Source organism: Drosophila teissieri, chromosome X (genome assembly GCF_016746235.2).
Source record: "Drosophila teissieri strain GT53w chromosome X, Prin_Dtei_1.1, whole genome shotgun sequence".
In the NCBI taxonomy this organism is placed as follows: domain Eukaryota; kingdom Metazoa; phylum Arthropoda; class Insecta; order Diptera; family Drosophilidae; genus Drosophila; species Drosophila teissieri.
Window position 1 is genome coordinate 14,817,174 of NC_053034.1, and position 23,735 is coordinate 14,840,908.

Sequence of the window (23,735 nt, forward strand, 5' to 3'; positions counted from 1 at the left end):
TTAAATGATGTAAGGATGTAATCCTGGTTCGCAACTATCGGCTACCCATTGTATTTATGCCAAAAATGGATTTTTCTAGAAGGAAACGGTTTGTAAATTGAAAATATAGCCAATTTCTGTCATTTGTCAGTGGCTGATTAAAGTCTGCCGATCGTTTGGCGTGTGATTAATGGAGAATTCAAAGCGATTCTGCAGAATTGCCCCGTCTTAAGACCCACAATTCAGTCTTCATATCTGCATGGCGATCAGATCTTTTCTCTCTTTTTTTCCTGCCTTTTGCCAGCTCAATTTGATCTTGTACTTAGTGAAGGGGGGCGCTAGGGAAGGGGGGCTGAGATGCCAATGACCCAGCCCCACAATGGCAATAAAAAAAAAAACAATAAAAAATTTTACAAAAAGGCAGGGAAGAAAATTACATAAATTGCAATTTAATTTGCCTCGTTTGTTACCATTGCTGTTTTTGTTTTCATTTGTTTTGTTTGCTTTTACGCTTCGCTGTGTCGTTTGTCAAAAAATAAAAGTGTTTTTTGTTTTGCTTTTTGTTATTACAGTCATTATAGTTTTTTTTTGTTGCTTTGTTTGTATTTTGTTGTTAGTCAGCTCCGTTTACCGTTAACCGTTAGCCAGGTTACAGCACACAGTCGCAATCGCAAGAGCGTAAAACAATCACACGCGGAGAAAAGGTGACCCCGAAATGCGAGAATTCAAGATCTTCAAGGACTTCGAGAACTTCAAGGACTTCAAGATCATCAAGAACTTCGAGAACAACAGAAGTGCGTCCTTGCTGCACTGTAACTCGATGCAAATGGATACAACTTATCATTTTTGCACCTTTTGGCCACTAACTTTCGCACACTATCACCCCTAGCAACAATAAACAGCAAATGAGTTCTAAAAGGGGTGGTAAGTATTGATTTATATAAAATATATAACAAAATACAAGAAGATAAGTTGAAGTTTGTATAAAAAAAAAAACACTCATAAAATGTTTATATTCATAGAGCTAAAATAAGAATGTAAAATTCCAGTTCCTAATTGATATCTGCTAGTATGAAATTATGTATTATGAATTGAATCAAACAACAAATAGTTAAACCCAATAGTTAAAAGAAGTCGGAAACAATATATGCCATATTTTCTTTCTGTGCAGCATTATTTTTGCATTTCAAAACACCAGCAAGCGATTTGGAGAACTTCAAGCGAATCGTCGTGAGTCACATGGGGGATCTGCCGAGATTGTTGGTGGGTTATTATGGTTGGGGATTACTGTGGGGTCGTCGTCAGGTAGTAGGATGCGCAGGGGCAATGGTCACACCTCTGCGGATTGATCGCGATTGCTAAAGGTTCTCGGGCACTCCAATGCCCGAAGACGAAGACGCAAACGAAGGCGAAGACTCTCTTGTGCCACCCGCCGAGGAGCAGGAGAAACCGAGAAGAGAGAGCGGAGACCGTGGAGATGCGGCGCGCGTTCGCATCGAAAGTTTTCTTGTGACTGACTGACTGTTTCGGTTTGGTTTGGGGCTACTGCGGTGCGGCTACAGCGACTTGGGGCATCGGCAGCGCCATTGGCATCGGGCCCCCATAAGGCACAGTGGTCTCAGATCGGCGCGCACAACTAGCGACTGATATAAATAGAAGTGTCGCCGGAAGATCCAACAGCCATGCAAAGGAAAACTCCATAACAAAAATAAGAAATTGTCTGATAAAAAAAAAAGCTATAAAAATGTAGCCAGCAATTTTGACATTGATCGCAACCACTGTGCGATTTGTCCAGAAAGAAAAGAGAGCGGAGTTGGCCAGGAAATGGAATTGGAAAAGGGAAAGAAGAAATGAGAGTGAGCTAAGGATACGCGCTCTCTTCGGTCTCAAATTACAGCGCCTCCTCTCCCGCCGCCGATCGACATGCTCTTTTGCTCTTGCTCTTCCTCTCTTGCTCTCCTGGAACTTCCAGTTCAATCAACTGCAATTGGAGGCCGGCCAATTAAATTGATGAGCGACAAACATCGGCAAATGCAAATTAATTAGACAACTTGCCTGCCTGCCGCCTGCCACTTGCTGCCTCTTCTTGCCTCTTCTTGCCGACTTGGCTTCTAGTTTGGAAAATGCTGGAAAAATCCAATCCAATTGAGCTAAACTATTTCAGTGCTTTCAGCCAGCTTGACCGGCTTTTCTTGATGTCGCTGGCGATTTTCCCTGGATTCGCGTTTGTTTTTTTTGCCTTTCTTCTACTACTCCGGTGCGTCTGGTTTTTCCACTGTCCATTGGCCTTTTCGCAGTGGTTTCTTTTCCTTTTCTTTTTTTGCGGCAAACGCGGAAGTGTGTGAAAGAGAAAGCGCATAATCCAATAAGAGAGTGGAAATTAGATGGGCGGTGGGTGGTGGGTGGGGACAAGTGGGTGGCACAACAGTAACAAGTGCAGCCGCAAATTTTCAATGCAAATTGTGGCAAGTGCAAAAAAAAAAAGTGGCGGTGTGTAAAAAGAGCAAGAGAGTTGTATAAAAAGGAATCAGCAGAAAAAGGATTAAATATAATCTGTAATATTCAGAAGCAAAAACTAATTGGTAGTCTTCAATTCTGCGAAGAATTTTCATCATCACTTCACTCTCATGTTTCTCGCTTTGCCGGCCACTTGCACAATGCACCGTTTATGGGAAAACCTTTGCGAGTTTTCGCCAGTTTTTCCATTCCAAGTGATGTGTTAGTAGCGTCAACTGGCCATATAAAAGTGATAGACATATTAACCCACTAGTCCACATTGCTGCCAAATTCAGACAGCGTCAGACAAAGTAGCAATTTTCAGCTCAGTTGCGTGCCGCCTTGTTGTTGTTGTCTGTGTGGGTGGAAAAGTGGGTGGAAAATGGGGTGGCAGTGGGCGGGGTGATGGGCGGTGGGCGGGTTTGGTAGTGAAGCATGCATGCCAGACACGCGAATGCGATAAAAATTAACGGCGACGCCGCAAATTTAGTGGGTCCATTTCAATCTATCCATCCATGGACCTTTATTAAAACTTGCTATCTACATTTTACTTTGTACACATCGCCATTGGAATGAAAATTATGTCTGCCGTTTTTTTCTGGAAAATTAAAGTGCATAAAGTGTAGAAACAACTGACTTAATACTTTGTACTACATAAAACTATGTTGCATTGACTAGACACAGGTTTGCAAATAGCATTAAAATAATTTGGTAACTTAGTTTTGCCAAAAATTTTCCTGAAATTGAAGTGAAAGTTTTCGGAAGTACGACTGCAATGACACCTTCCAATTTTCCTTTTTCCTCTCCTGTTTATTTACGATTTTCCGCACTCGCCAGTGTAAACCGCAAACGAAGGAAAAAATGATAACAAATTGAGTTGGCAGCAGGGAAAAAAGGAGAGTTGAGGGAAAAAGCGCTTTATGACTTTGGCTAACTTTTGCTACGTGCACTGAAAAGCCAAACTGAAAAGTCGGGAAAGACGAGAAAGGCGGAAAAACTGTTGCATGCTTTTAGGCCGGAAATTATATGCACGATGTGACCATTAGTCAAGATGTCGGTGTGGCATGGGATATATCCCACTATATATTTATTTTCTGTTCGAAGATCTAAACTTTATGGTTTGTGTGTTTTCTGGATTTTTTGGTGATTGGGTTTTGCATTTGAGTTGCCAAGAAAATCCAAGAAAGTAAATAAGGAAGTAAGTAAGTAGTAATGATAATCGCATTATAATAATATTGATCAGATTATAAGCACATTTCCGTGAATCATACCACAAAGTATATCTAATCTCTATCAATTCAGCAAATACTTTTGATAGCCATTAATTTCCCCTCTCTATTTTCTATGCCCACATAAATATTTCAATTCGTGCACCTGTATTTCTGGCGGTTTAATCTGCCTCGTCTCCTTAATTTTTGATGGGCGTATAGTGTGCATGCGTGATAAATGACTTTTATCTTTTTAAAGCACTTCGCTGCACGGCTTTTCCAGGCTTTTCCAGCGACAGAAATGACAATGAAAATGGCGAAAAATTGTGCGTGTCAAAGGAGGGAAAATAAAATTTATCCAATGTTGGTTGTTGTTTTTTTTCCTTTTGCGCTTTTCTTGTTTGCAGCCGGGCAGCATCTGGCGTCTGCTTGCCTCTCATCCTTTGCCTCGACCTTGCCACACCCCCCTTTTCCTTCTTCTTCTTCCCCTTTCCGTCCCTCATTTTCCTTTGTTTGCCGCGTTATGAGCAAGTTAATTATGGTGTCTGATACTTTACCCAGCACTCTTTTCCTCGCAATTTTCCCTGCTTGTAGACTTCGCTTTCAGGATTCAAGAATTCTATAAATTTAGTCCTTATACATCGAAAATTCTGTTCAAGTTATAGATTTTCCAGGAGCATAACAGCGTTTCACAAAATACAAATACATGTATATAAATAAATTCCGATTTGATTTATTATTATATTCCTAGAGTCACAGTATTTTACGTACTGTACGACAAATTCCAAACAGAATTTGTTTATTTATTTGCTGCTTTACTGATTTTGACGTTTTTTATGAAGAGTGGGTAAGTGAGTTTATAATTTAGGCTGCTGGTGCGGTACATTAATATATTAAAAAATAAAAGTTAGCAGGCTTTTCTCCTGGCAGGCCCAAATTTATTAGTATAGGTTGTGAATATGTGTACTTTTACAAAATCGATATCTTAGTTGGCTTTTCCATCTACAGCAGGTGTGCTGCTTCTGTGGCTGGCAAACTGAAACTATTCGTCCCCCATTTTCCCACTTTTTCCAGACTCCAAAAATCATGAGTCACACACACACACACACACACACAAGTTGAGGAAAGCTGTGGAAAACTTTTGCCATCCCGTTCGCATATGAAAGGACTTGCAGTCGAATTTCTGGTAGTTTTTCGGTGGTGCCACCGTCCGCTGGCTTTCATCATTAATATTTAAGCATCGTCGATTCAATCGATCCACATAAAATGTGGCAAAATAGCAAAAGTTGGGGCAAAATGTGTGAGCTTGATGGACAGAGAGTCACGGCCAAAGAGACGGGGCATCAAGGCAAATTGATGTTGAATTTCTCTACCGCTTTTCTCCGTTTAATTAGCGAAAAGTAATTACTTAATTAGTTTGTGTGCGCGTCTCCATTTAAGCAGCTTAACTTTGATGGTCCCAAAAAGCGCATTTAAGGTTGATTAGTTTTACGGGGGTTTGTGTTACCAAATCTAATCTCTCATGGAAGGAAGTGGTGTGGGAAAAATCGTGTGGAAAAACCGCAGGCAAATCAAAACTCCATCAGTGGCTGGTCAGCAGTTTAATTGACCAGTGGCACACCGCTTTCAGTTCGATTTTTCCCCCACCTTTCCATTTTCCACCCCACACACACACACACATGGAAATATAAAACATTATGGGCGAATAAAAATGTTGTGTTGCCTACTTTCAGGCCATGTTTTTTATGCCCCTTGTGGTGCGATTGAAATACATGCAGATACATTTGCAGATACAGATACAGATACATGTACTACCTTTCACAAACATACACTTGCCATGAATAATGAGCTGCGCACAGCCAAATACCCTGCAAAAACTCACATTAGTCAAAAATCTTGAGCATGTCACAAACTTGATTTAAAAACGTATGAAAAGTAACCAAAAATCAGATAATTCATAATCCGAAGGAAGGTTACAAATCGTATGAAATATTTAAATAAAATAGACTTCACTTCGAAATGGAGTTGCAAGTACCCTTGGCTAGAGTATCGTAATATATGCAGGGGTATAAATATATTTTTGCATACTTTCGGCTGCTGGCATAAAACTCAACTTTGTGTCATAAACACCACTGAAATGGAGCGCCGCAACACCTGCGACTGCTAAAACGCCGGCGGGCCACAACAAATCAAAAACACGACTCTACCCAAAAGTGGGCGAAAGTGGGCGAGAGTGGGCGAAAGTGGGTGAAGGTGGGTGTTTGGAGATGTTTGGAGTTATGTCTAGTGAATAAATAAAAGCAATAAGCAGACAGCAGGCGACTGCAAACAGGAGACGGCAGTCAGACGACAGCAGACGGCATCGTAAGTAGGTAAGCAGCGCCACTAAAAGACAGTTACCCCCTCGGATTTATCTGGTTTAGTGTTAGAGTTTCCCGCACAGATGGGGGAAAACTCCAACCAGAAAGAAGCGACGAAAAGCTCTTTAGAAATACATGATAACCCCACAAAAACATGGTAAATGGTAAATAGATGGGAAGCTTAAACATTTCTCTTAAAATGAAACAATTAAAATGAATGATTTTATATACATATCAAATGTTACATATTTCTATTCAAATACCTAATTAAGTTTGGCACCTTCAAGTGACTGGCAGCGAGGTAACAAGAAAATGGTCTGAGTGGATTACAAGTTGGCAACAAGTTAAGGTAGCAGCCCCTCCAAAAAAGCGACAGAGATCTATGTACTTTTTATGTCCTTGGTCGCCGTGGGTGGAAAATTTGGGAGTCAGGGAGGTCAGGTGGGAAATGCTGAAAAACAACAGTTGAAATTCCCATGGTGCAAACTTTATTCTATTACCACTGGCAAAGAACAAGAGTTTGGGAAAATGGCTGGAGTGGGTTTTTCCCCTCGCAAAAAAACCCGAAAACAAGAACAGCGAAAGCGAATAATTGAAAGTGAGGACCGGAGGAGATCCAAAGGCTGGAGTTTGCAGCAAGAAGACTGCGGTTTCCCATTGTCTGTCGTCTTTCTACGGCGGCTTTTTCCAGCCAGCTGAGACTATAGGTTTCCCAGTTTCCCAACATGTTTTCCCTGCATTTTCGCCGACTACGCTAATCCAGCGCCACATTTATGGCATTTGGGATTTGGACGGACTTAGGAGTTGTACAAGAATTAGCTGCGCTGCCTTCGCTGCTGGGCCATTAAAATGATTTAAATTGGGAATCGGGAGTGGGTGGCTTGTATGTAAATAAAGTCTTAACTGCGGCTAAGACCCAATGCCACCGAAGTTGGTTAAACAGCAGCTGGCGAATTCCCCAGGGGATTTTTGGGGCGAGAATGCTCGATTTACTTAGGTACTTGGATGTGGCAAAGTTAAGTTATTTCTAATCAAATCTTTATTATTGTCGAATTTGTCAAATGAAAACTGCAGGAGCTTATCTTTGTAAGGTATTATAGAGATACTTAAAGCTGATGTATCTCTTTGGTATTATATCTTTATGACTTCTAGCATTAATGCCACACCTTTCCTTAAATGCGTTTATTAAGTTTAAAGAAGTATCATCATAATTGCCATTGGTACTTAACATTAACACCCACCATTGCGCAAGTTTTCAGTTAATTCCGGCTATTAACTGGATTAGATCCCTTTGAGTCTGTAACTCGAGCAAAATCCCTCCTACTTTGCAGCCAGGTCACTCAGTTGGTGGAAGTGGCAAGCCGGAAAATAATAATTGCCAGAACAATGAGCAGCGGAAACTTTGGCCAATAGAAAATGCAAACAACATATTAAACAATTAAACGGAAATTAGCACAAAATATTCACGTCGGGCCACCCAAAAAGGAAAAAGGATGGAGGATGTAGGATGAAACTGAAGTGTAGCAGATCCGGGCAAAAGGATCCGGCATCAAGTCGGTTCATTAATAAACGACTTTCAGACGGACGGACGGGCGCAATTGAAAGTGAACGGAAATGAATGCAGTGGCCAAATGAATGCGAGTATATGGAAAATGTGGCAAGAGGCAAGGGGCAAGAGGCAGGAGACTCCTCCAAAGAGCGACTGCTAATGAACCTGGTTTTACGATGCCATTCAGGTGAAGTGGGGAAGACAGCCGAACGGAAACATCGTAGCAACCGGACGTGGGTGGGGATTGGGGCGATGCTACCACTGGCTAGACCCCCAGAATCCCCAACCCCCCAAAAAGACAAAAGGGGAGCTGGGCCAACTTAAATATGCAAGACGGCGCTCGGCTGGGCGCCAAATGTGCCACCCCAGCCCCATGCCACAGCCCCACCCCCCACCTCCATGACCCCACAAACCCCAAGCCCCAAACTCCAAACACCAAGGACCAAACACCAAGCCCCAACCCCCAAAATCCCCAGGAACTTCAACGCCAGCTGTGCCGACAACAGCGCCAAGTACTGACTAGCATTCGCACTCGGCAGACACTGCGAGAAAATACATAGCTTGTTTTATCAATGTGTCCAAAAACTATCAGTTTCAGTTCATTAGCAGCTCATCAAAAGAAACAAAGAACATAAAGTAGCTTTTAGTAGGTAATTCAAAGTCAGACTTGTGATTTATAGCTAGACGTCTACAGCTCAAAGGTTATTAAATATGACCTACTTTTCTCTCAGTGCACCTGTAGAGCGGCCCACGCTAAACTTAAAACACTTTTACCTCATCATCAAGGACTTGAACTTAAGGAAATTGATTTTATGCAACGTTTAGAGCAGCAGCAGGGAAATAGAATGTGGCAGCATAAAAGGGATACGACCAGAAAACGACGACCAGACGTTTTGTATGCTAAACCGCTAAGAAAAATGGTGCCAGCCAGCGGTGAGGATGGGCAAAGTGACATAAATAAAATCCGTGACTATAAATCTAAGGCATAAGCGCTTAAAGAGTCAGCCAAAAGACGCGGCACGTAGCCCTCATCCTTCCCAGCGGCGTTATCCTTTCCTTCTTTTTTTTCCAGTTTCAGAACCTTTTTCTTTTTTTTTGGCATCCTCCATCAGGAGTCGCAGCAATGAATCCCGCAGAACGCAGATAAATATGTAAATAGATACAACGCGGATTATGCTTCGGACAACAATGCAATGGATATACTTTAAATACTGGGTATTGGCTGGCGATGTGGAATTTAAGACTTTAAGTGGCTAATATGTAAGAAAATTTCGAGTAAATTCTGATAAGAAATATTCCTGCATGTAAATAAGCTGAAACTAATTACAATTTAAGCTAGTTTTTCAATCAACCGCTCGCCTCTGGATATTTGCAAAGTGCCAATTGCCTCGGGCTGTTCGCAAAGTTTATTTGAACTCTCGACTTGAAGAGGGGATCTACTACCCTTCCCACCCACCGGTAGTCCCCGTTTTTATGACCCACCCACCTGTTTACAATGCAACAATAAAAAGGGGCGAATCAATCGAAGTCAATAAAAAACTGTCCTGCTGCAAAAGGCGATGCTTTTTATAACAAAATTATATCAAATTCTTTAAAAAAGCGAGATTATTCCAATGATACTTTACATTTCTTTTTGGTACACTCATTTTCATTATAAATATATACAAAAGAAGAAAAAACAATTTAATGCTACAAGTAACAGGTATTCAAACAAAAGAGAAGAGTCCAGAGAAAAGGGGATTTTCATAGGTAAAAAACTCAATTTTTATGACTCCACAAGGGTCACATTAAAAGACATGTTAGGCAACACGCAAAACAAGTGGATAAGGGAAATGGGAAAAGGGTTGGATTGATTTGGTTTGGCTTCAGCTTTTCCCCCGCTTTTCCCTGGCAAGGGGCTGGAAAATCCTTTTTCGCACGGCTTGACTTCGGTTGGCAATGCGGCGCTCGGCTGGCATTTTAATAGACTGTTGACAATTCCCACTGTTTGCCGAGTGTCTGGGCGCAGGAAAAGCAAAGGAACAAATTTAAGATTCTAAATCGGATTCTACAATTCACTTAATTATTACAATCTTATATTTTGCAACAGCTTGTTTTGATTCGAGTATTGTTTCAATGCTTTAATGGCACATTTACACAGGATTGCAACATGATTTACATACATGTTCTTTGCCCAAAGATTTAACAATTAGATTTTGTGAAGTATGATTAGAATTTTGTGTAGAGTTATGCCTAAACCCTCACTTTGTTCTCGGTGCAAGGACATCGTAGACAAAGTTGTCCACGGACTTTGGTTTCGGAAAGGGTATTAAATCCTCGGAGGATCCAACGCCAGCTGCAGAATCTGCAGAATCTGCTGACTCAATCTTCGGTTTCTCGTTGTTCGTGGAACTATGCCACCATGTTGCATATTCTTGCTGGCGCAATTCCTTGGCCTTCTCCACCAGATCCCGACAGGTCACCTTGGCTCCATCGGCCAGATCCTCGGAGTAATTGGGTATGTTTCGGATTATGCGAAAGGTGCCCTTCACTCCCTCATTGTAGTACTTGCGGGACAGCTCGCCCACACTCAGATCGCTCTCCTCGAAGTGCAGCACTCGTCGCAGGAGTCCCGCCAATGGATGCAGTCCCTTGGCCACCTGGTGGAGCAGCTGGTCCGTCTCCTCCGTTTTGCCCCAGACTCCAACGCGGTTGGTCATGTAGACGGTCATCGTGACCGCCGCGGTTCGGTACATCAAAGTGGTGAGCATTATCAGCGGAACTACTTATTCAAATTACGGTTGATAACTATTTAGGTGCCAAAGTAGAGCAGAGAGATTTGGATTGCCTACTCACCACAAGCACGGACTTTTGGACTTTTGAAATTGGTCTCAATGAGCTAACATGATAGACCTACTACGATGGCAACAGAAAATGACATTAAAAATATAAAAATAACATTTTAACTTGTTTCGGGAAATCACTATTTGGAACTTTAACTTTTCCCCTCTTTTTGCAAACCCATCAACTAAAGTTCTTAGGTGAGACAGGAGTTGTAAGTTCTTTTAAGTTTCTCACTAGCATCCCTTTATCAGCGGCGTGTTATCCTTTTTTTCTTTGGTGGGGCTATAAAAAACGAATACACTATCCAAGCAAGGAAACCCAAAACAAGTGAGTAAAAATCTAATCCATTACTCAAACCAGCAAACTGAAAAAGTAATGGTATTGCCCACCAGCAGCAAGAAGGCGGCTTCGATTGCGGATGCGGATGTGGAGATGGCGTTGAGGTTTTTGGATGGTGTAAATCTTTTGTAACATTTTGGTGTCCCCTTTCTTTTTTATTCCCAACTTTTTTGTTATTTTGGGGAAAGGACAACATTCCGTGTGTGTGTGGAGCTGGAGCTACGTGAATGGAAATAAAACTGCAATGCCGTGCGGCACTCGAAACCAGTTGAATGTCGCTGAGGCGAGTCAAAGGCGAGACGAATCTTTCGGTCCTGTTTGAAGGAACTTTGACATCCGCCACAGGACGAAGCTTCTCTCGTTTTTTTTTTAATTTGCACAACTTCTGACCCAAATTCATTTGTCACAGAATGGAGGCGGCCAAGCAGCAAAGGACCAAATTCTTAGCCCCTTGCGGGCGTGAGTCTGCCAACTTTCTATAAATAAATAATAGAGTGGCCGGCAAGGTGGGGTCGAAAGGGTCCTTGGCCAGGACACATCCTCTGCCCAGTGCCCACTGCCCATTCATTGGCAGAGTCATAAAGCCGGGAATAAATGGCTCCTGCGTGGCCGAGTTGCAAGGCGTGGAATTGCTGCTGAATGCTGAATGGATTAAAGCCCTCGAAAACATGAATTTGTTTGCGCCATTATTGCAGTGAAGACACAGTGAATTACATAGGGAAAACTGCTTAACGCCTGCTAGATAAGGATTATGTGTTACAGTACAATAATAACAATTACAACCTGTTTGTTATCTTATTTCAAACATTCGTCGCTAAGTATCGTTTGTTCTCAGTTACCAAAAGTGAGGCCACAAGTATATGTTTCATTAAAATTAGCATTGGATTTTTATTAGCATTTTAATGAAAAAAGCAGAACCAGCCCGAGTACGTGACTCTTTTGTGCTCCTAATGAGCTGCTTCACTACTTTCCCTTTCGCTGCCCACAACTATTTGCCGGCCCAGAATTTTCCATTTTCCCTGCCAGCTTAATAGCCGGAAATTAAATCAAGATTTGCGGGCTCAACTTTTGGGAATGCCACCCGAAAAAAAAGGAAAGGAAATGAATACGGGAGACAGCAGCTTACATTTGCATATTTTGCACGGCTCCTAACTCTCATTTACAATTTTTCATTCATTTGTTCATTCCCCTGGTCTGGTACCAAAAACCAAAAAACCACCAATTCAACTGACACTTTGACCATGAAAATGAAAATATGTTGGAGTTTTTTGGCGGGGTTTTCTGGCTAAGAAAATGCTGGCAGTCATGTGAGCAGAGTTTATGTGTGTGGCTCTGTGGAAAGCGCAAGTGTAATTAGTGTGGGGCTTAACGCGGCTAAGCCAACAAACATTTCGTGAGCTGGGTTTTTGCAAACAGACTGCAGCAAAAATAAAGAATGCCAAACTACGTGCGGAATGTTCGCCCTTTTTGCTCATTTTATCGCTCTAGAGGTTTTCCACAAAACTCTAGAAAAAGTTGCCGTTTCAGCAGTGCTTTAAGTGGAATTTAAAGTAACTATTATATATTCTGCATATCTATAATAATTACCTAAAAAATATAGTTCGAGTTGCCAAACCTCTTAAGTTCTATGGGCCCACGTGTTTTTTTGCTATTTTTTTGTTCTGTCGTTTGGTTTTTTCTTGATTTATTTTTCTTTTTTTTTTGGGGCACTCTGGCTTTAGCTCCATTACGAAATGGCATTTGAATAGTCGTTGGGCTGCAGAGTCCGCTGAATGCAACTGAAACAGAAACTGAAATAGACACTGAAACAGAAACTGAAATAGAAACTGGTACTGAAACTGAAACTGTCTCTTCTGGCTGATAAATTGGCGGTGCATTATTTACGGTCCGCTCTGCTTGGTTACTTTTTATGGCCGGCACCTCTGACGTATACGCGATATTAGGTATGCGGTATGCGGTATACGGTATGCGGCATGAGATACCGACACTTTGTTTATTCTCTAATTTAGTGGGCAGGCCAACAGAAACCGCACATAGCAAACAGCAATCGGAGAATTGGAGAATCGGAGAAGCCAAGTGTAAATGGCCTTGCCAAGTGCCAAGAGTCGCGGAAATTATGATACGGATACAAATTTTTGTAGTTTATGGAAGAGACGAATGAATGGTTTCCATAGTGCAATCAAAGTGATGAAAAACACAAATATAAAAAAGATTTTCATAACTTGGCCAAAAAAGGGGGCACAGCTAAGATGAAGTGTATATTGTATCCAACTATTATTATCACTATTTTTATAATTTTCGAGAATAAACAATTTTAACCAATTCTCGCATTTTTGATAACGAGTTCCCTTAGAAAAATTGGCGAAAAATAGACAACAATAAAAGTTTCCAAGTTTGAATGCAGCTGAATAGGAAATTTTGTAACGAATACAACGAAGTACGACACTCCACTTTGTAACACTTATTTTGATTGTTATAGAACAAATTCAAACTATATTTTTTTTTTGAAAAATCAGACTATTGACTTTTCTGCAAAAATGCATATGGGTTTTAAAAAAACATTCAACTTGTGACAACAACATGTTTAAGCAATAATTGATGAGTTATGAACTTTATCAGTTGTGTTCGTGAAAGTGCGGCATTGAATGCATTGAAATGATATTGATATAAATGCGATGTATTGGCGCAATTCGCATCAGTCAATCGGTAAATGAAGACTCGAGAAGCCTGACAGTCATAAAAAAAAACCCATCAATCAGGCGTGTTTAAACGATAGCCATTAACAGCGATGATGATGTTGCCGGCAAATCGAGTGGGTGGATCTTTGGGACTATATCTTTTTTATGTTTATGGTTCTGTCATGGTCTCTCGCGCGATTTTATGGCAAAACTTCCGGTAATCAAGGCGATGAGACCAGCTGTTGTTGTCTTTTGCATTTCGCATTTTGCATTTCGTTGCCTTTCCATTGAAACACCTTCGCCCGAAAAGGGGGCGTGGATGGGTGGATAGGTGGATGAATGGATGGATGGATGGGTGGCGATGGTGCATTGGACCCCATCCAAAAGTGGCCTTGATGCCATCACCACAGCAGCAGAAGCAGCAGATACTAAAAACAATGAGCCTTCAAATTGCATCTCGAGATACTCGTGTGTAGTAGGTACACACACATCGCGTATCTTGCCATAATAAGAGTGCTGATGGAAATCAGAAATAGTAACAAGTGACCATGGAGCGGCAATGCCAGACCAAAAGGGGGTGGTGGGTGCCAGTGGGTTGGAGGGAGGGTCTGGGGGAGGGTGAAAATACGGGAGCAAAGTCTTTTGATTTATGCGCAGCAATTAATTTTTTGCACATTTTTGCTGCTGCTGCTGTTGCCGCTGCTCGTGGCATGGATGTTACCATGGGGAAGCTGGTGTTGCGGATGATTTTGGTGCTGCTGCTGCTGCTGTTGCCGACGACACGGACACGGACACGGACACGGACACGGAACTATGTAACAGGCGACAAAGCATGAGAGGCACACTGACCTAAATACCAGCGAACATCTGAAATATACAATATATTCATACACTCCAAAGATATTCATTCATATCCGATTTGCTGTTTAAGCATAGCTACCACTACTATTTTTATGGATTTTACAGAACTTGCCAGACATTTGAAATTGATTTTTCGTTTCTTTGCCAATGATGGTGGTGCCACTGTGCGACTGAGCACGCAGACACACACTGTGGCACATTGGAGCAGAGTGCTTGCAAAAGGTGCGTTCACGCGTAGCAATGCATGGGCTCCCCATTTCCCCCCTGCAAAAAAATGGGAGCCTTTCCCCCCTCCGTTGGTTTTTGTCATTCTCCGGACGGGAGGGACACCGAAGTCTCTGCCAGGGTGCGGAATTCTCTGTTCCGTCCGCATTGCCTGGAAGTTTTTGCGGCCGAAAATGGGCAACGTTTTGGAATTTTAGTTTCGCTTTGTTGGCCGCCCTCCTGTAGAAGGCAGCCGTGCCCCATGCCCCACGCCTCGTGCCCCATGCCACACGTCTCCGTTTTTGTGGTTGTTGTCAGGCTAAGTGTTTGTTATGATTTATATTGGTTTTATTAAATGTTTCAACAACCTTGCTGCCAAAAATTATTTACTGCAGCCCCATGGTAACTCAAACTCCAACTCGAACTCCAACTCGAACTCCAACTCGAAACCAGCCAACGCACATACGCATCCAAATTGTTGGGGGCAGATATGAGCAGACAGCCAGCGAGGCTCCGAGGATGAAGTGGCATTAAAGTCGTGGGCAGTCGGGGCAGCAACAATGTGACAAATTTTGCACGGCTAATGAGCTTTAAAGGTGCACTTTTATGGCGGCAAATAATAATGAAGGAGCAGCTGCCGCGGAACGGAAACTAATGGAAAAAGCAGGAACTTCACTTGCAACATCAAGTTGACGTAAAATGACGGGGTGTTTCAACACCGAATGGGTTTGGGTAAAAGGTATATAAAATAATGCCATCCATGAGTCTTTTATGTTCTTTTGAAGTTACTACACTTGTTAAACAAAGTAGTGCGCAAAAGTTAAAAAAAAGGGCACTCATTTGTGACCAACTGAAAGTCCGCAGCATTATTTCATTCACTATAGATTATTCAGCGGTAATTCTCATGCCGCACGCTTGAGCAAATCGGTTGAGAGTGCCCCGGATTGTCGTCGATTCCGTGTGCCACTTGAAGCAACTTGTCATTGCAGTTTAGATGACAATGTTGACGGTGTGGCACCAATGGCAGAACGCAAGGAGCAGGTGGACCACTGGAGCCAAGCAGCCAAGGAGCCACGAAGGAGGAGCCAAGGAGTTTCGAGGACCAAAAAGTGTCCTTGCAGACGATGCACGTTTCTGACGGCTTTATTGTTTAGCCTGAGCTCCACAGCCACATCCACCAACCGAAAGTCCAGGACATTTCCGTGGGGGGAAAATGAGCAGAAAGTGCTCGAAAGTCGCCAAGTCGTTGATTCGTCTGGGGAAAATGGGGAAAAATGGGGAAAAGCGGGGAGCTGGGCTGAACTTGAATGACTTTTCATAACTTTATAAAACTTTGCACAACGACAATGAAGAAGCAGCCGCCTGACAATGGCCAAATGAGTGCCTGTGGGTGGAACATTTTCGTGGGTGGAACATTTTCGTGGCTGGTGGTGGAGCACCAGGTTTGGGGTCACCTTTTCTTGCCTTAGCACGTTTCCGCATCCGCTTCCGTTTAGTCTGCGTCGCTTACACTCGAGCATAATGAATATTTTCCCAAATTGAAATGTTGTTTGTCCTTGCCCCAGGGGCGGTGGGTGGCGCCACCACCACCAGCACCACCTCCACTTCCACTGACCCCCACTGTACTTAGGTACCGGCAGATACCCACCCTTCGAGTCACTTTCACTTTACGACTGCCGCGGCAGAGCTGCATAAATATGAAAAATGTAAAATTTAATATGCAATTTACGTCACTCGAAAGTTGTTTCCCTGCCTTTTTTTTGTAGGTCCTTTCAATTTGCATATTTCCCACTCTCTTGCATTTCTTTGTTGTTCTTCTTAATGTTTTACACTTTTGTTTAGTGGACTTTCGGTTTTTTTACGGGGGGGCGGGGTTTCTTTTTGTTTTTTATGTCTTTGGTCATTGTATTGTCTGGGGAAATTTAGTGAGAGAGTCTGCGGCAAATGTGCAATAAATATGTGTGCTGAATACTTCGGGTTTTTTCTGTTTTGCAATTCGGAGTCATATAATTTCATAATTGCGATCACAGATTTCAATCCATCTAGTTGGCATTGAAGTCCAAAGCCTCGAAAGCCAAATTCATGGCTCAACCAGTCACTCGATTTATGTTTTCAATTCACTCAATGATGGACAGACAGTTGTGTGCTAAATATGATTGATATCCGCACAAAGAGAGATCTCTCGCGAGAGCAGGTCGTGATTTCTATGCCCAGAGATCATGAAAAAATGTTCATGGGCTTATCTGCAAAACAAATGATCGATCATTCCTGGGATAGGAATATCCAAGATTGAAGAATGAGTGCGCCCTTCATGATCTAGATACTATCCGTGAGATACTTTTCTTCGCGGTATCCACGCTGTTACCTCACACATTTCACCACGTGAAATTTCGTGTTTGGGTTTAACTAATTTCAACAGCTTAATAAAGTTAATTGCATCTCTCTGACAAAAACCTCAATTAGTTTGGTCGATGGCGGTGGGAAAAATGTAATACCTGCAATTGGAAACCTAAGCTACCCTTAAATGAAATATAAAATATATCTGGTTATAATTTAAACAGATAATTAAGCAAATAATTTAAAGAAATAACAAATGAAGGCTGTACATGAGCACTAAGATATTTGCAGTGTTTCAGAATGCTGCTAGACCCCGTGGAAAGGGTATAGAATGTTGCGGATTATACGATGACACAGCCGTGAGCAGGCAGCAAATAAATTAATTATGTTAATCTGTTTACATGTCAGCCGCATTAGAGCCATTTCGGGGATGCGACAGACATTCTCTAGATGTATCCGAGGAGTTGTTTTTAGTTAATAAAGCAAACACCTGTCGCATTTGAAGCCGTTCTGTCTCCTGCGGACACGCATACGCACCGTTGACAGCGACAAACTTAAAACGCTCAAATTGCACAAACTTTTTGACAATCATCAAGCCCATCATGATGATGGTGATGGTGATGGCGATGGCAATGATGGCGATGGTGATGGCAATGATGGTGATGGCGATGGCAATGATGGCCATGGTGGAGGGCAAGACATATAAGAGAGAATATATAGACGGTCCTAGACATCATCAATTCTCGGTGCCCAGCATTTGCTGGGGGTCGGGCACAAAGACCACAAAACACTTGGGGAGCTCAACACAAAGTTTCTGCGGTTCAGCGCGGTACAGTGGAGCGCACAGTTTGAAGAACACCAGCTACTGTATTGTGGCTGAAACACACTGCGAGTTCGTACCACAGTGCGTTGATGTTGAAACTGATGTTGATGGGGGGGCATTGTGCACTTTAAGCAAATTAGTTACGCAGCTCATGTTCGTGTGGGTCCTTATGGGCTCACCCTTGGCTAAAGGCACTCACACCACCGATTGTGTGTGTGTGTGTGTGTTGGCAAACAAATTTAATAAATAGCTAAACACACAAAAGTCACAACCCTTTTCCTCTTTGCAACCAGCAGGATTAGAAGGGGGGAAATGATTCTTCCGCCTGTCAACAGAGCAACAGAGCCGTGGAAAGTGGCATTGTGGCATTCGGTGTCGCCACCCTCTCCTGCCACAAAAAAAACAAGGTCCTTTTGCCCACTCACCAACCAACCAGCTAACCAACCACCCAGTTAGACATATTCATATTTACTCAAGTTTATGGAGCCTTGTATTTGTCTTTGGTTTTTGTCATCGCCGACATTGCGGATTGCCACATAAAATGTAACACTTCATCTACAGACCCTCGTTTTGTCGTTTGCCCTATGTTTTTCTCTGAAATTTTCTTCAACTACTGCCAGCCCTTTTTGCTTGGACAGGCCTCATAATTTATATGCTAAACATATTGCGCTTACAAGGATTACCCAAATATCGATACACATGCGCACATATATTTACATGTTACACATTTTAGTTGGCTTTTGGGCCAGTTAACAGTTAACATACAACCGCAACTGTCAGCAGCAGCAGTTGTTTTGGAGGAGTGGCTAATGAAAAGGTTAAGGCTGACGTTTTTAGGGCTTACAAGGCGGCTGGGGTCGATCTGCACCCTCGTCATGTTGTCACCAAAATCTAAGGCACCATCCTTAATTCACTTAAAATAAACTATTAAACACAAGATATGCTAGCAACTTTATCAGATCAGTTAGATATTTAAAATAACTTAGTTGAAAGTGTTGCTTAGCTTGCAAAATCACATGCAGCATCACGATTTTTAAATGCAACCCCTTTGAGGGAAGACTTGCTTGAAAGCGAACTTCATACGGCGGTGACCTCGAAGTGATCCTCACTTCTTCAACTGGTGACCGTGACGTTGATGATTCAGCCGGCACACCCACCCGCCGGTTCAAACTGACCTGGCTTAACCCATTACGGAGCTCTTTTCGATGCCACCGAAGCATGCCACCGATTCCCATGAAGCGCTCAGCGGAGCATGAACCCTTCACAGCCCATTGCCAGCATGGCTAACCCTTCCCAAGGCCTCCGACTTCGTCTGCATCTTCAACTTCTACTTCAACTTCTACTTCCTCTGGTCAGTTGGCTTCATTCCGCGAAAACAAAGCGCACACACTCCCTTCATTATGGCCAAGAACAACAGCGAAACTTGAATTATTATGGTTTTGACCAACCACTTTCGCTTAAATGGGGCAGCATAGATGCCACAGACTTGCCCCTCTTTGTTCACTTCCCTAATTTCAATGTTATTTTTAGCAAAGAGTAGCAAATTCCTGCCTATAAAGCAGCGTAATTTCCTATACTATTAATATTTGTTGTATTTCTCTTCAAGATCGAATCATAGGAGCAGATTTTTCAAGGAGACTTACCCATGATGAAGTCGCTGGTGTTGAAATCGCTGGCTTGGGACTCGCTGCTGATGACTTTGGATGGGCAGACGGCGTTGCACAGGCTGGCAGTGGGTGGTGGTACCTCCGTTTCCGTTTCCGCTTCCGTTTCGCGCATGCCACAGTGGCAACCGCTGGACTTTCTTCACTTCCGGCGAGAGGCCGTTGATGCGAGTGGCCGCTGCACTGGCGCTCAGCGGTGACGTCATGTTGGCCAGGTCACTGGCATCCGTGTCGCCATCCTCCTCACTCGGCCCCACCTCCTTCTGCCCCGATGGGCGGCTGCGTCGCGGTGGGCGTGGCAGCGGCTTGGGTGCCACACGGCGCCGTTGTTGTTGTTGCTGCTGCTGCTGCTGCAGCTGATTGGAGGTTGTTGTTGTATGGGTTGTTGTGATCGCTGCTGCCGAGCGGCTTGACTTCAGTTTAATATCGATCAGGCACGGTGGGTGTGCCAAATGATTGTTATTGTTATTGTTGTTAATGTTATAATTGTTATTATTATTATTATTATTATTAATATTGTTGTTGTTGTTATTATGGTTGTTATTATTGTTGTTATTGTTACTAATGTTGTTATTCTTATTGTTGTTAATGCGCTGCCAATGATGTGCCTGCAATTGCCTTGATTGCATTTGCTGCTGATTATGGTGATTATGATGTTGCTGCTGCTGCTGGTTCGCCGTTGTTGTTGCTGCTGCAGTTGCAACTGTTGCCGTTGTTGTTGCTGTTGCTGCGGCTGTGGCTGTTGCTGTTGGTGTTGCTGTTGCAGCATGACTCGGCGCCGATCGAAGATCGTTTAGCATTATGTCCAAATCGCTGGCCAGCGAGCTGAGCAGCTGCAATGATATGGCAAACATTTTCGGGTTAACGGCAAGTTCGACAAGCCTCGAAATTTGTATTTAAAAATGACTTAATGGCATCCCCAATAACACAGTCATCGAAGTTGACCAACGGCTTGAGATCATTATGAAGCCCATTCATTAGAAATCATCATCGAAGCACTTGAAAAACGCTAAAATCCTCAAAACTTGGTTAACTTGTTTGTAACAAGAATTTACAGTGAAATTTTCTAATTAACTTGTGGGATGGTCTAAAAAAAGCCTACTTATTTAATAGCTTTGACTAGTACAGACTGCTTTTGGTTTGAAAGCATTTCCTCTTGAGTTTTTTTATGCACAATCAATCGATCATAATTGTAATGCAATTAAACCAGTTATTACTGTCTGCTTAATTAATTTACCAAGCAAATGTGATCATTTTCCTTTCGTTGCCATATCTTGAGCTGAATGACAAAGCAGGCACTTCAAATCTGGCTGCTATAATTTCTGTCATTTAAATGACATACACTAATATTTCTTTGAGTGCAAGAATCGGTGGCACTTGGACTTAGCCTTCGGAACTGGGTTCGTGAGGAATTTCCATAACACAAACAGTGGGTTGGGCTGGGCTTGGGAACTGCTGTTGCAGTTGTTGCAGTTGCACTCGGAGCTGGAGGTTTCTGGCGGCTCGGAGGCGAAGTTGGGTGCCCCTTGGAGTTGGAGTGGCACCCATTGGGGGTACCTGTCCAACTGGTCCCCACTTCCGGCGGTCTGCGGCGAGGCCGTACTTCTGTGTTCGATCTCCAATAATTACGCGCCACTGTCGCGGCTAATGCAATCATAACGGGTTTTTTTCGCCGGTTCACCCCTCTTCCCCTTGGCAACCCCCTTGCTGCCTATCTGCTACCCATGTCTGCGGCGTGCCCCATGTGCAACATCATGGTTAACGTTAACCATGTCCCGAGTGCCAAAAAAGCGGCAAGGCAACGTCAACCGAAATAAAAGCAAACCGGCTCCCACGCTCTGTGCTAATTTGATCTCCACTTCTGTTTCTTATGCTCTTTTTTTTTTGGTTTTTCCCTCTGCTCGGTATTTATAAATATTTCTATGGTTTTTTCTGCATCTTTTTGTTATCTTTTGCTGGGGCTTTTTGTTATGGCCTGAAAGGCAGCAGAAGTTGTATGCAAAAATGCTGGCCAACGAGTGAAATGAAAAGAATCGCGGAATGAATTGTTGATGTGAACCAAGCGAAGATCGCTGCGAAATAATTGCAAACCTCGATGTCTGAGAGTTAATGCCATATAAGGTAATAACCATATTTTTTTAATATTTATGTATGATCAGTATTTGCAAATCGACGTTGGTTTGAATGGTTTATCTAGCCAATAAAACGCTCAGAAATGCTTAGATGAAGAGATTTAATTTCTAAAAATGGATTTTATAGTTTCGAAGAGCTGCTTATGCCGATCTGCAAGTGCTGATAGATTTAACGCACATTTCTCCACTCAAGGATTTGTTTTTTCCTTGTTATTGCGTATACGCCCCGTTACACTTCTCATTTTGCAGGCGGCGAAGGAGCGAAACGCGAAATCAACTTAAACATATGGATTAGCATGTAATATGCCACATTCGCACACAAGCGCACTCCCACACACACATAGAAACACACACACAGATACATGGACACAGGGATTGAGACAAAGACATAGACAAGCCAGCCAATTGAGCAATTGCCACAGCCAACAAATTCAAATTGAAAATGTGGGCAAAGCAAGCAAAAAAATCAAAAAAAAAACAAAAAAAATACAAACACAAATCCAGAGAAAAAGGAAATAAAACGAAACTCAACCGCAGAGTGTCTTGTTTGAAGTACAAACAAAACTTCAATTGGCTGACGGGCATTGGAAAGGGGAATTGAAAGGGGAATTGAACGGGGAATTGAAAGGGGGCTCCATTCAGTCAGTCGGCAATTTCAATTTAGGCATCATAAAAACGAAACGGAGAATCGCAAATTATTCAGTATAATATTGCAAATTAAATTAAGCAAGCTCCCAGCGATCAATCTGTATTTAAGCCCCCCTCTCACTTCACTTACCGCTATGGCATCCATCACCGCATTAACCATTTTTGCTTGATTTTATATATCTGTGTGATATTTTGATTCTGCGATTTGTTTCTCTTTTTTTTTTGGATATCCCGATGTCTTCTCCTTTTCCTCCAACTTTTAGTGTTTCTTGTTTCTTATGATTTATTTGACAGACGGGCAAACATTATGCACAATTTCGTTGGGTTGCTCGTTTGCTCCCAGTTTCGATTCCAATTCATTTGGCTCCTCGGACTCGTCGGAATCTTCCTTCTCCCCGCCCGTCTTCAGATCTGTTGACATTTAATTACCGACAGGTGGGAGGGAGGTGGGTTCCTGCGATTGTACGTGCTCCTTTGTCTGTGGGCAGAGAATGTATGGAAAGAGTTATGCATTTTAGTGGGTACTTTATAAGTGGGATGGATCGCATCGATTTCACATTTAATGCAACTAATGAGGTCGAAATGAAATACGAATGAATAGGTGGGAGTACGATGGATAGAGTGATAGTACCTTAACCTTTTTTCTGCACACGAGAAAAGATACTATGCGTATCTTTAAGGAACATCCTTTTATGCGCATATACTGTGACTCACATAGCTGCCAACTTTTCCGACCCTCAGACTGAATAATGGAGTATTATTTACTATACAAAAACAAAACCAAAAAACAAAAAAAAAAAAGACTTTACTACGCGACTGTCTGAAAGTGAATGTACATATCTGCAAGATACATTCATACGTTTTTTAATTAAAACCCGTGGACGACGACGACGACTGGCTGTCCAAACATTGGCTCCAAGTCTGTTTGACAATGTCCGTGCCCCAAAACCCCAATGCCCTAACCCCGCCACGCATTTCATGGCGATAATTCCGATGTAGATGTTGGAAAAAAAACCAAAAAAAAAACAGAAACTCAAGCTGAAGCCGAAATGAAACTGAAAACCGAAATAAAATGAAAAACTCGTTTCACGTATTTTTCCACAATTTTCCGCATTTTATGCTCATTAATTACATTTTCATTTCAATTTCTGCATTTACATAACCATTTCATTTCAATTCATTCCATCTGTCCGCTTAACTTGTCCCTCGTGTTTATTTTTTTTTTTGGTTTTTTTAACCACATTTTATGGCTTAAATGCTGAACTGGCTCAAAAAGCCACGAAATTCCGTCGGCCAGTTGACGGAAGTTGAATTGCAAATGAAATTTCAGATACAAGATACAAGATACGCGTGTATCTGACGAATAGCAACCAGAAGTCGGTTGACTCCATCTGAAATGCATTCGAACTCAAACTCCAAATCGCTGGCAATCAAATGAGAAGCGTGAAAAAAATACAAGTCAACGATCCGATCCATTCCACCTGCCCAACCCCCCACATTTTCACAGCTTTTTTTGTGTTTGGTTTTTTATGGGGTATACCCCATCTCCAAAGCACAATAGCTTTAAGTGCATACAAAATGAGCGTATCGTCTTCGAGCTGTTTATTTGTATTTATTTGCTGCATAAATTGCCA

The 23,735-nt window shown here is 42.4% G+C and overlaps 2 protein-coding genes across 5 annotated transcripts in view; both read right to left on the bottom strand.

Annotated features, from left to right (window-relative positions):
• The window catches only part of LOC122625216 (protein sprint), a 90,210-nt gene that overhangs the window by 60,767 nt on the left and 5,708 nt on the right, over nucleotides 1-23,735 (bottom strand). For 2 of the 4 annotated variants that reach the window (XM_043805221.1, XM_043805225.1), the window contains exons 2-3: nucleotides 22,232-22,579; nucleotides 19,301-20,154 (exon numbers count right to left, since the gene is read on the bottom strand). In XM_043805221.1, coding sequence (XP_043661156.1) covers nucleotides 19,301-20,154; nucleotides 22,232-22,261 — 884 coding nt within the window. In that variant the 5' untranslated portion in view covers nucleotides 22,262-22,579. Of the gene's footprint in view, nucleotides 1-1,315; nucleotides 1,675-19,300; nucleotides 20,363-22,231; nucleotides 22,580-23,735 lie in introns of those variants that run through there. The other 2 variants (XM_043805222.1, XM_043805224.1) reach the window with 2 other exon arrangements.
• On the bottom strand, nucleotides 9,682-10,487 carry LOC122625232 (MICOS complex subunit MIC13 homolog QIL1). Its single transcript, XM_043805242.1, has 2 exons — nucleotides 10,428-10,487; nucleotides 9,682-10,353 (listed from the first exon to the last, which is right to left on the bottom strand). The coding sequence occupies exon 2, from the start codon at nucleotides 10,340-10,342 to the stop codon at nucleotides 9,833-9,835; it is 510 nt and encodes a 169-aa protein (XP_043661177.1). The 5' UTR covers nucleotides 10,343-10,353; nucleotides 10,428-10,487; the 3' UTR covers nucleotides 9,682-9,832.

Coding starts and splice junctions, on each gene's coding strand:
- LOC122625232 (XM_043805242.1), bottom strand. CDS start 10,342: ATGCTCACCACTTTGATGTACCGAACCGCGGCGGTCACGATGACCGTC.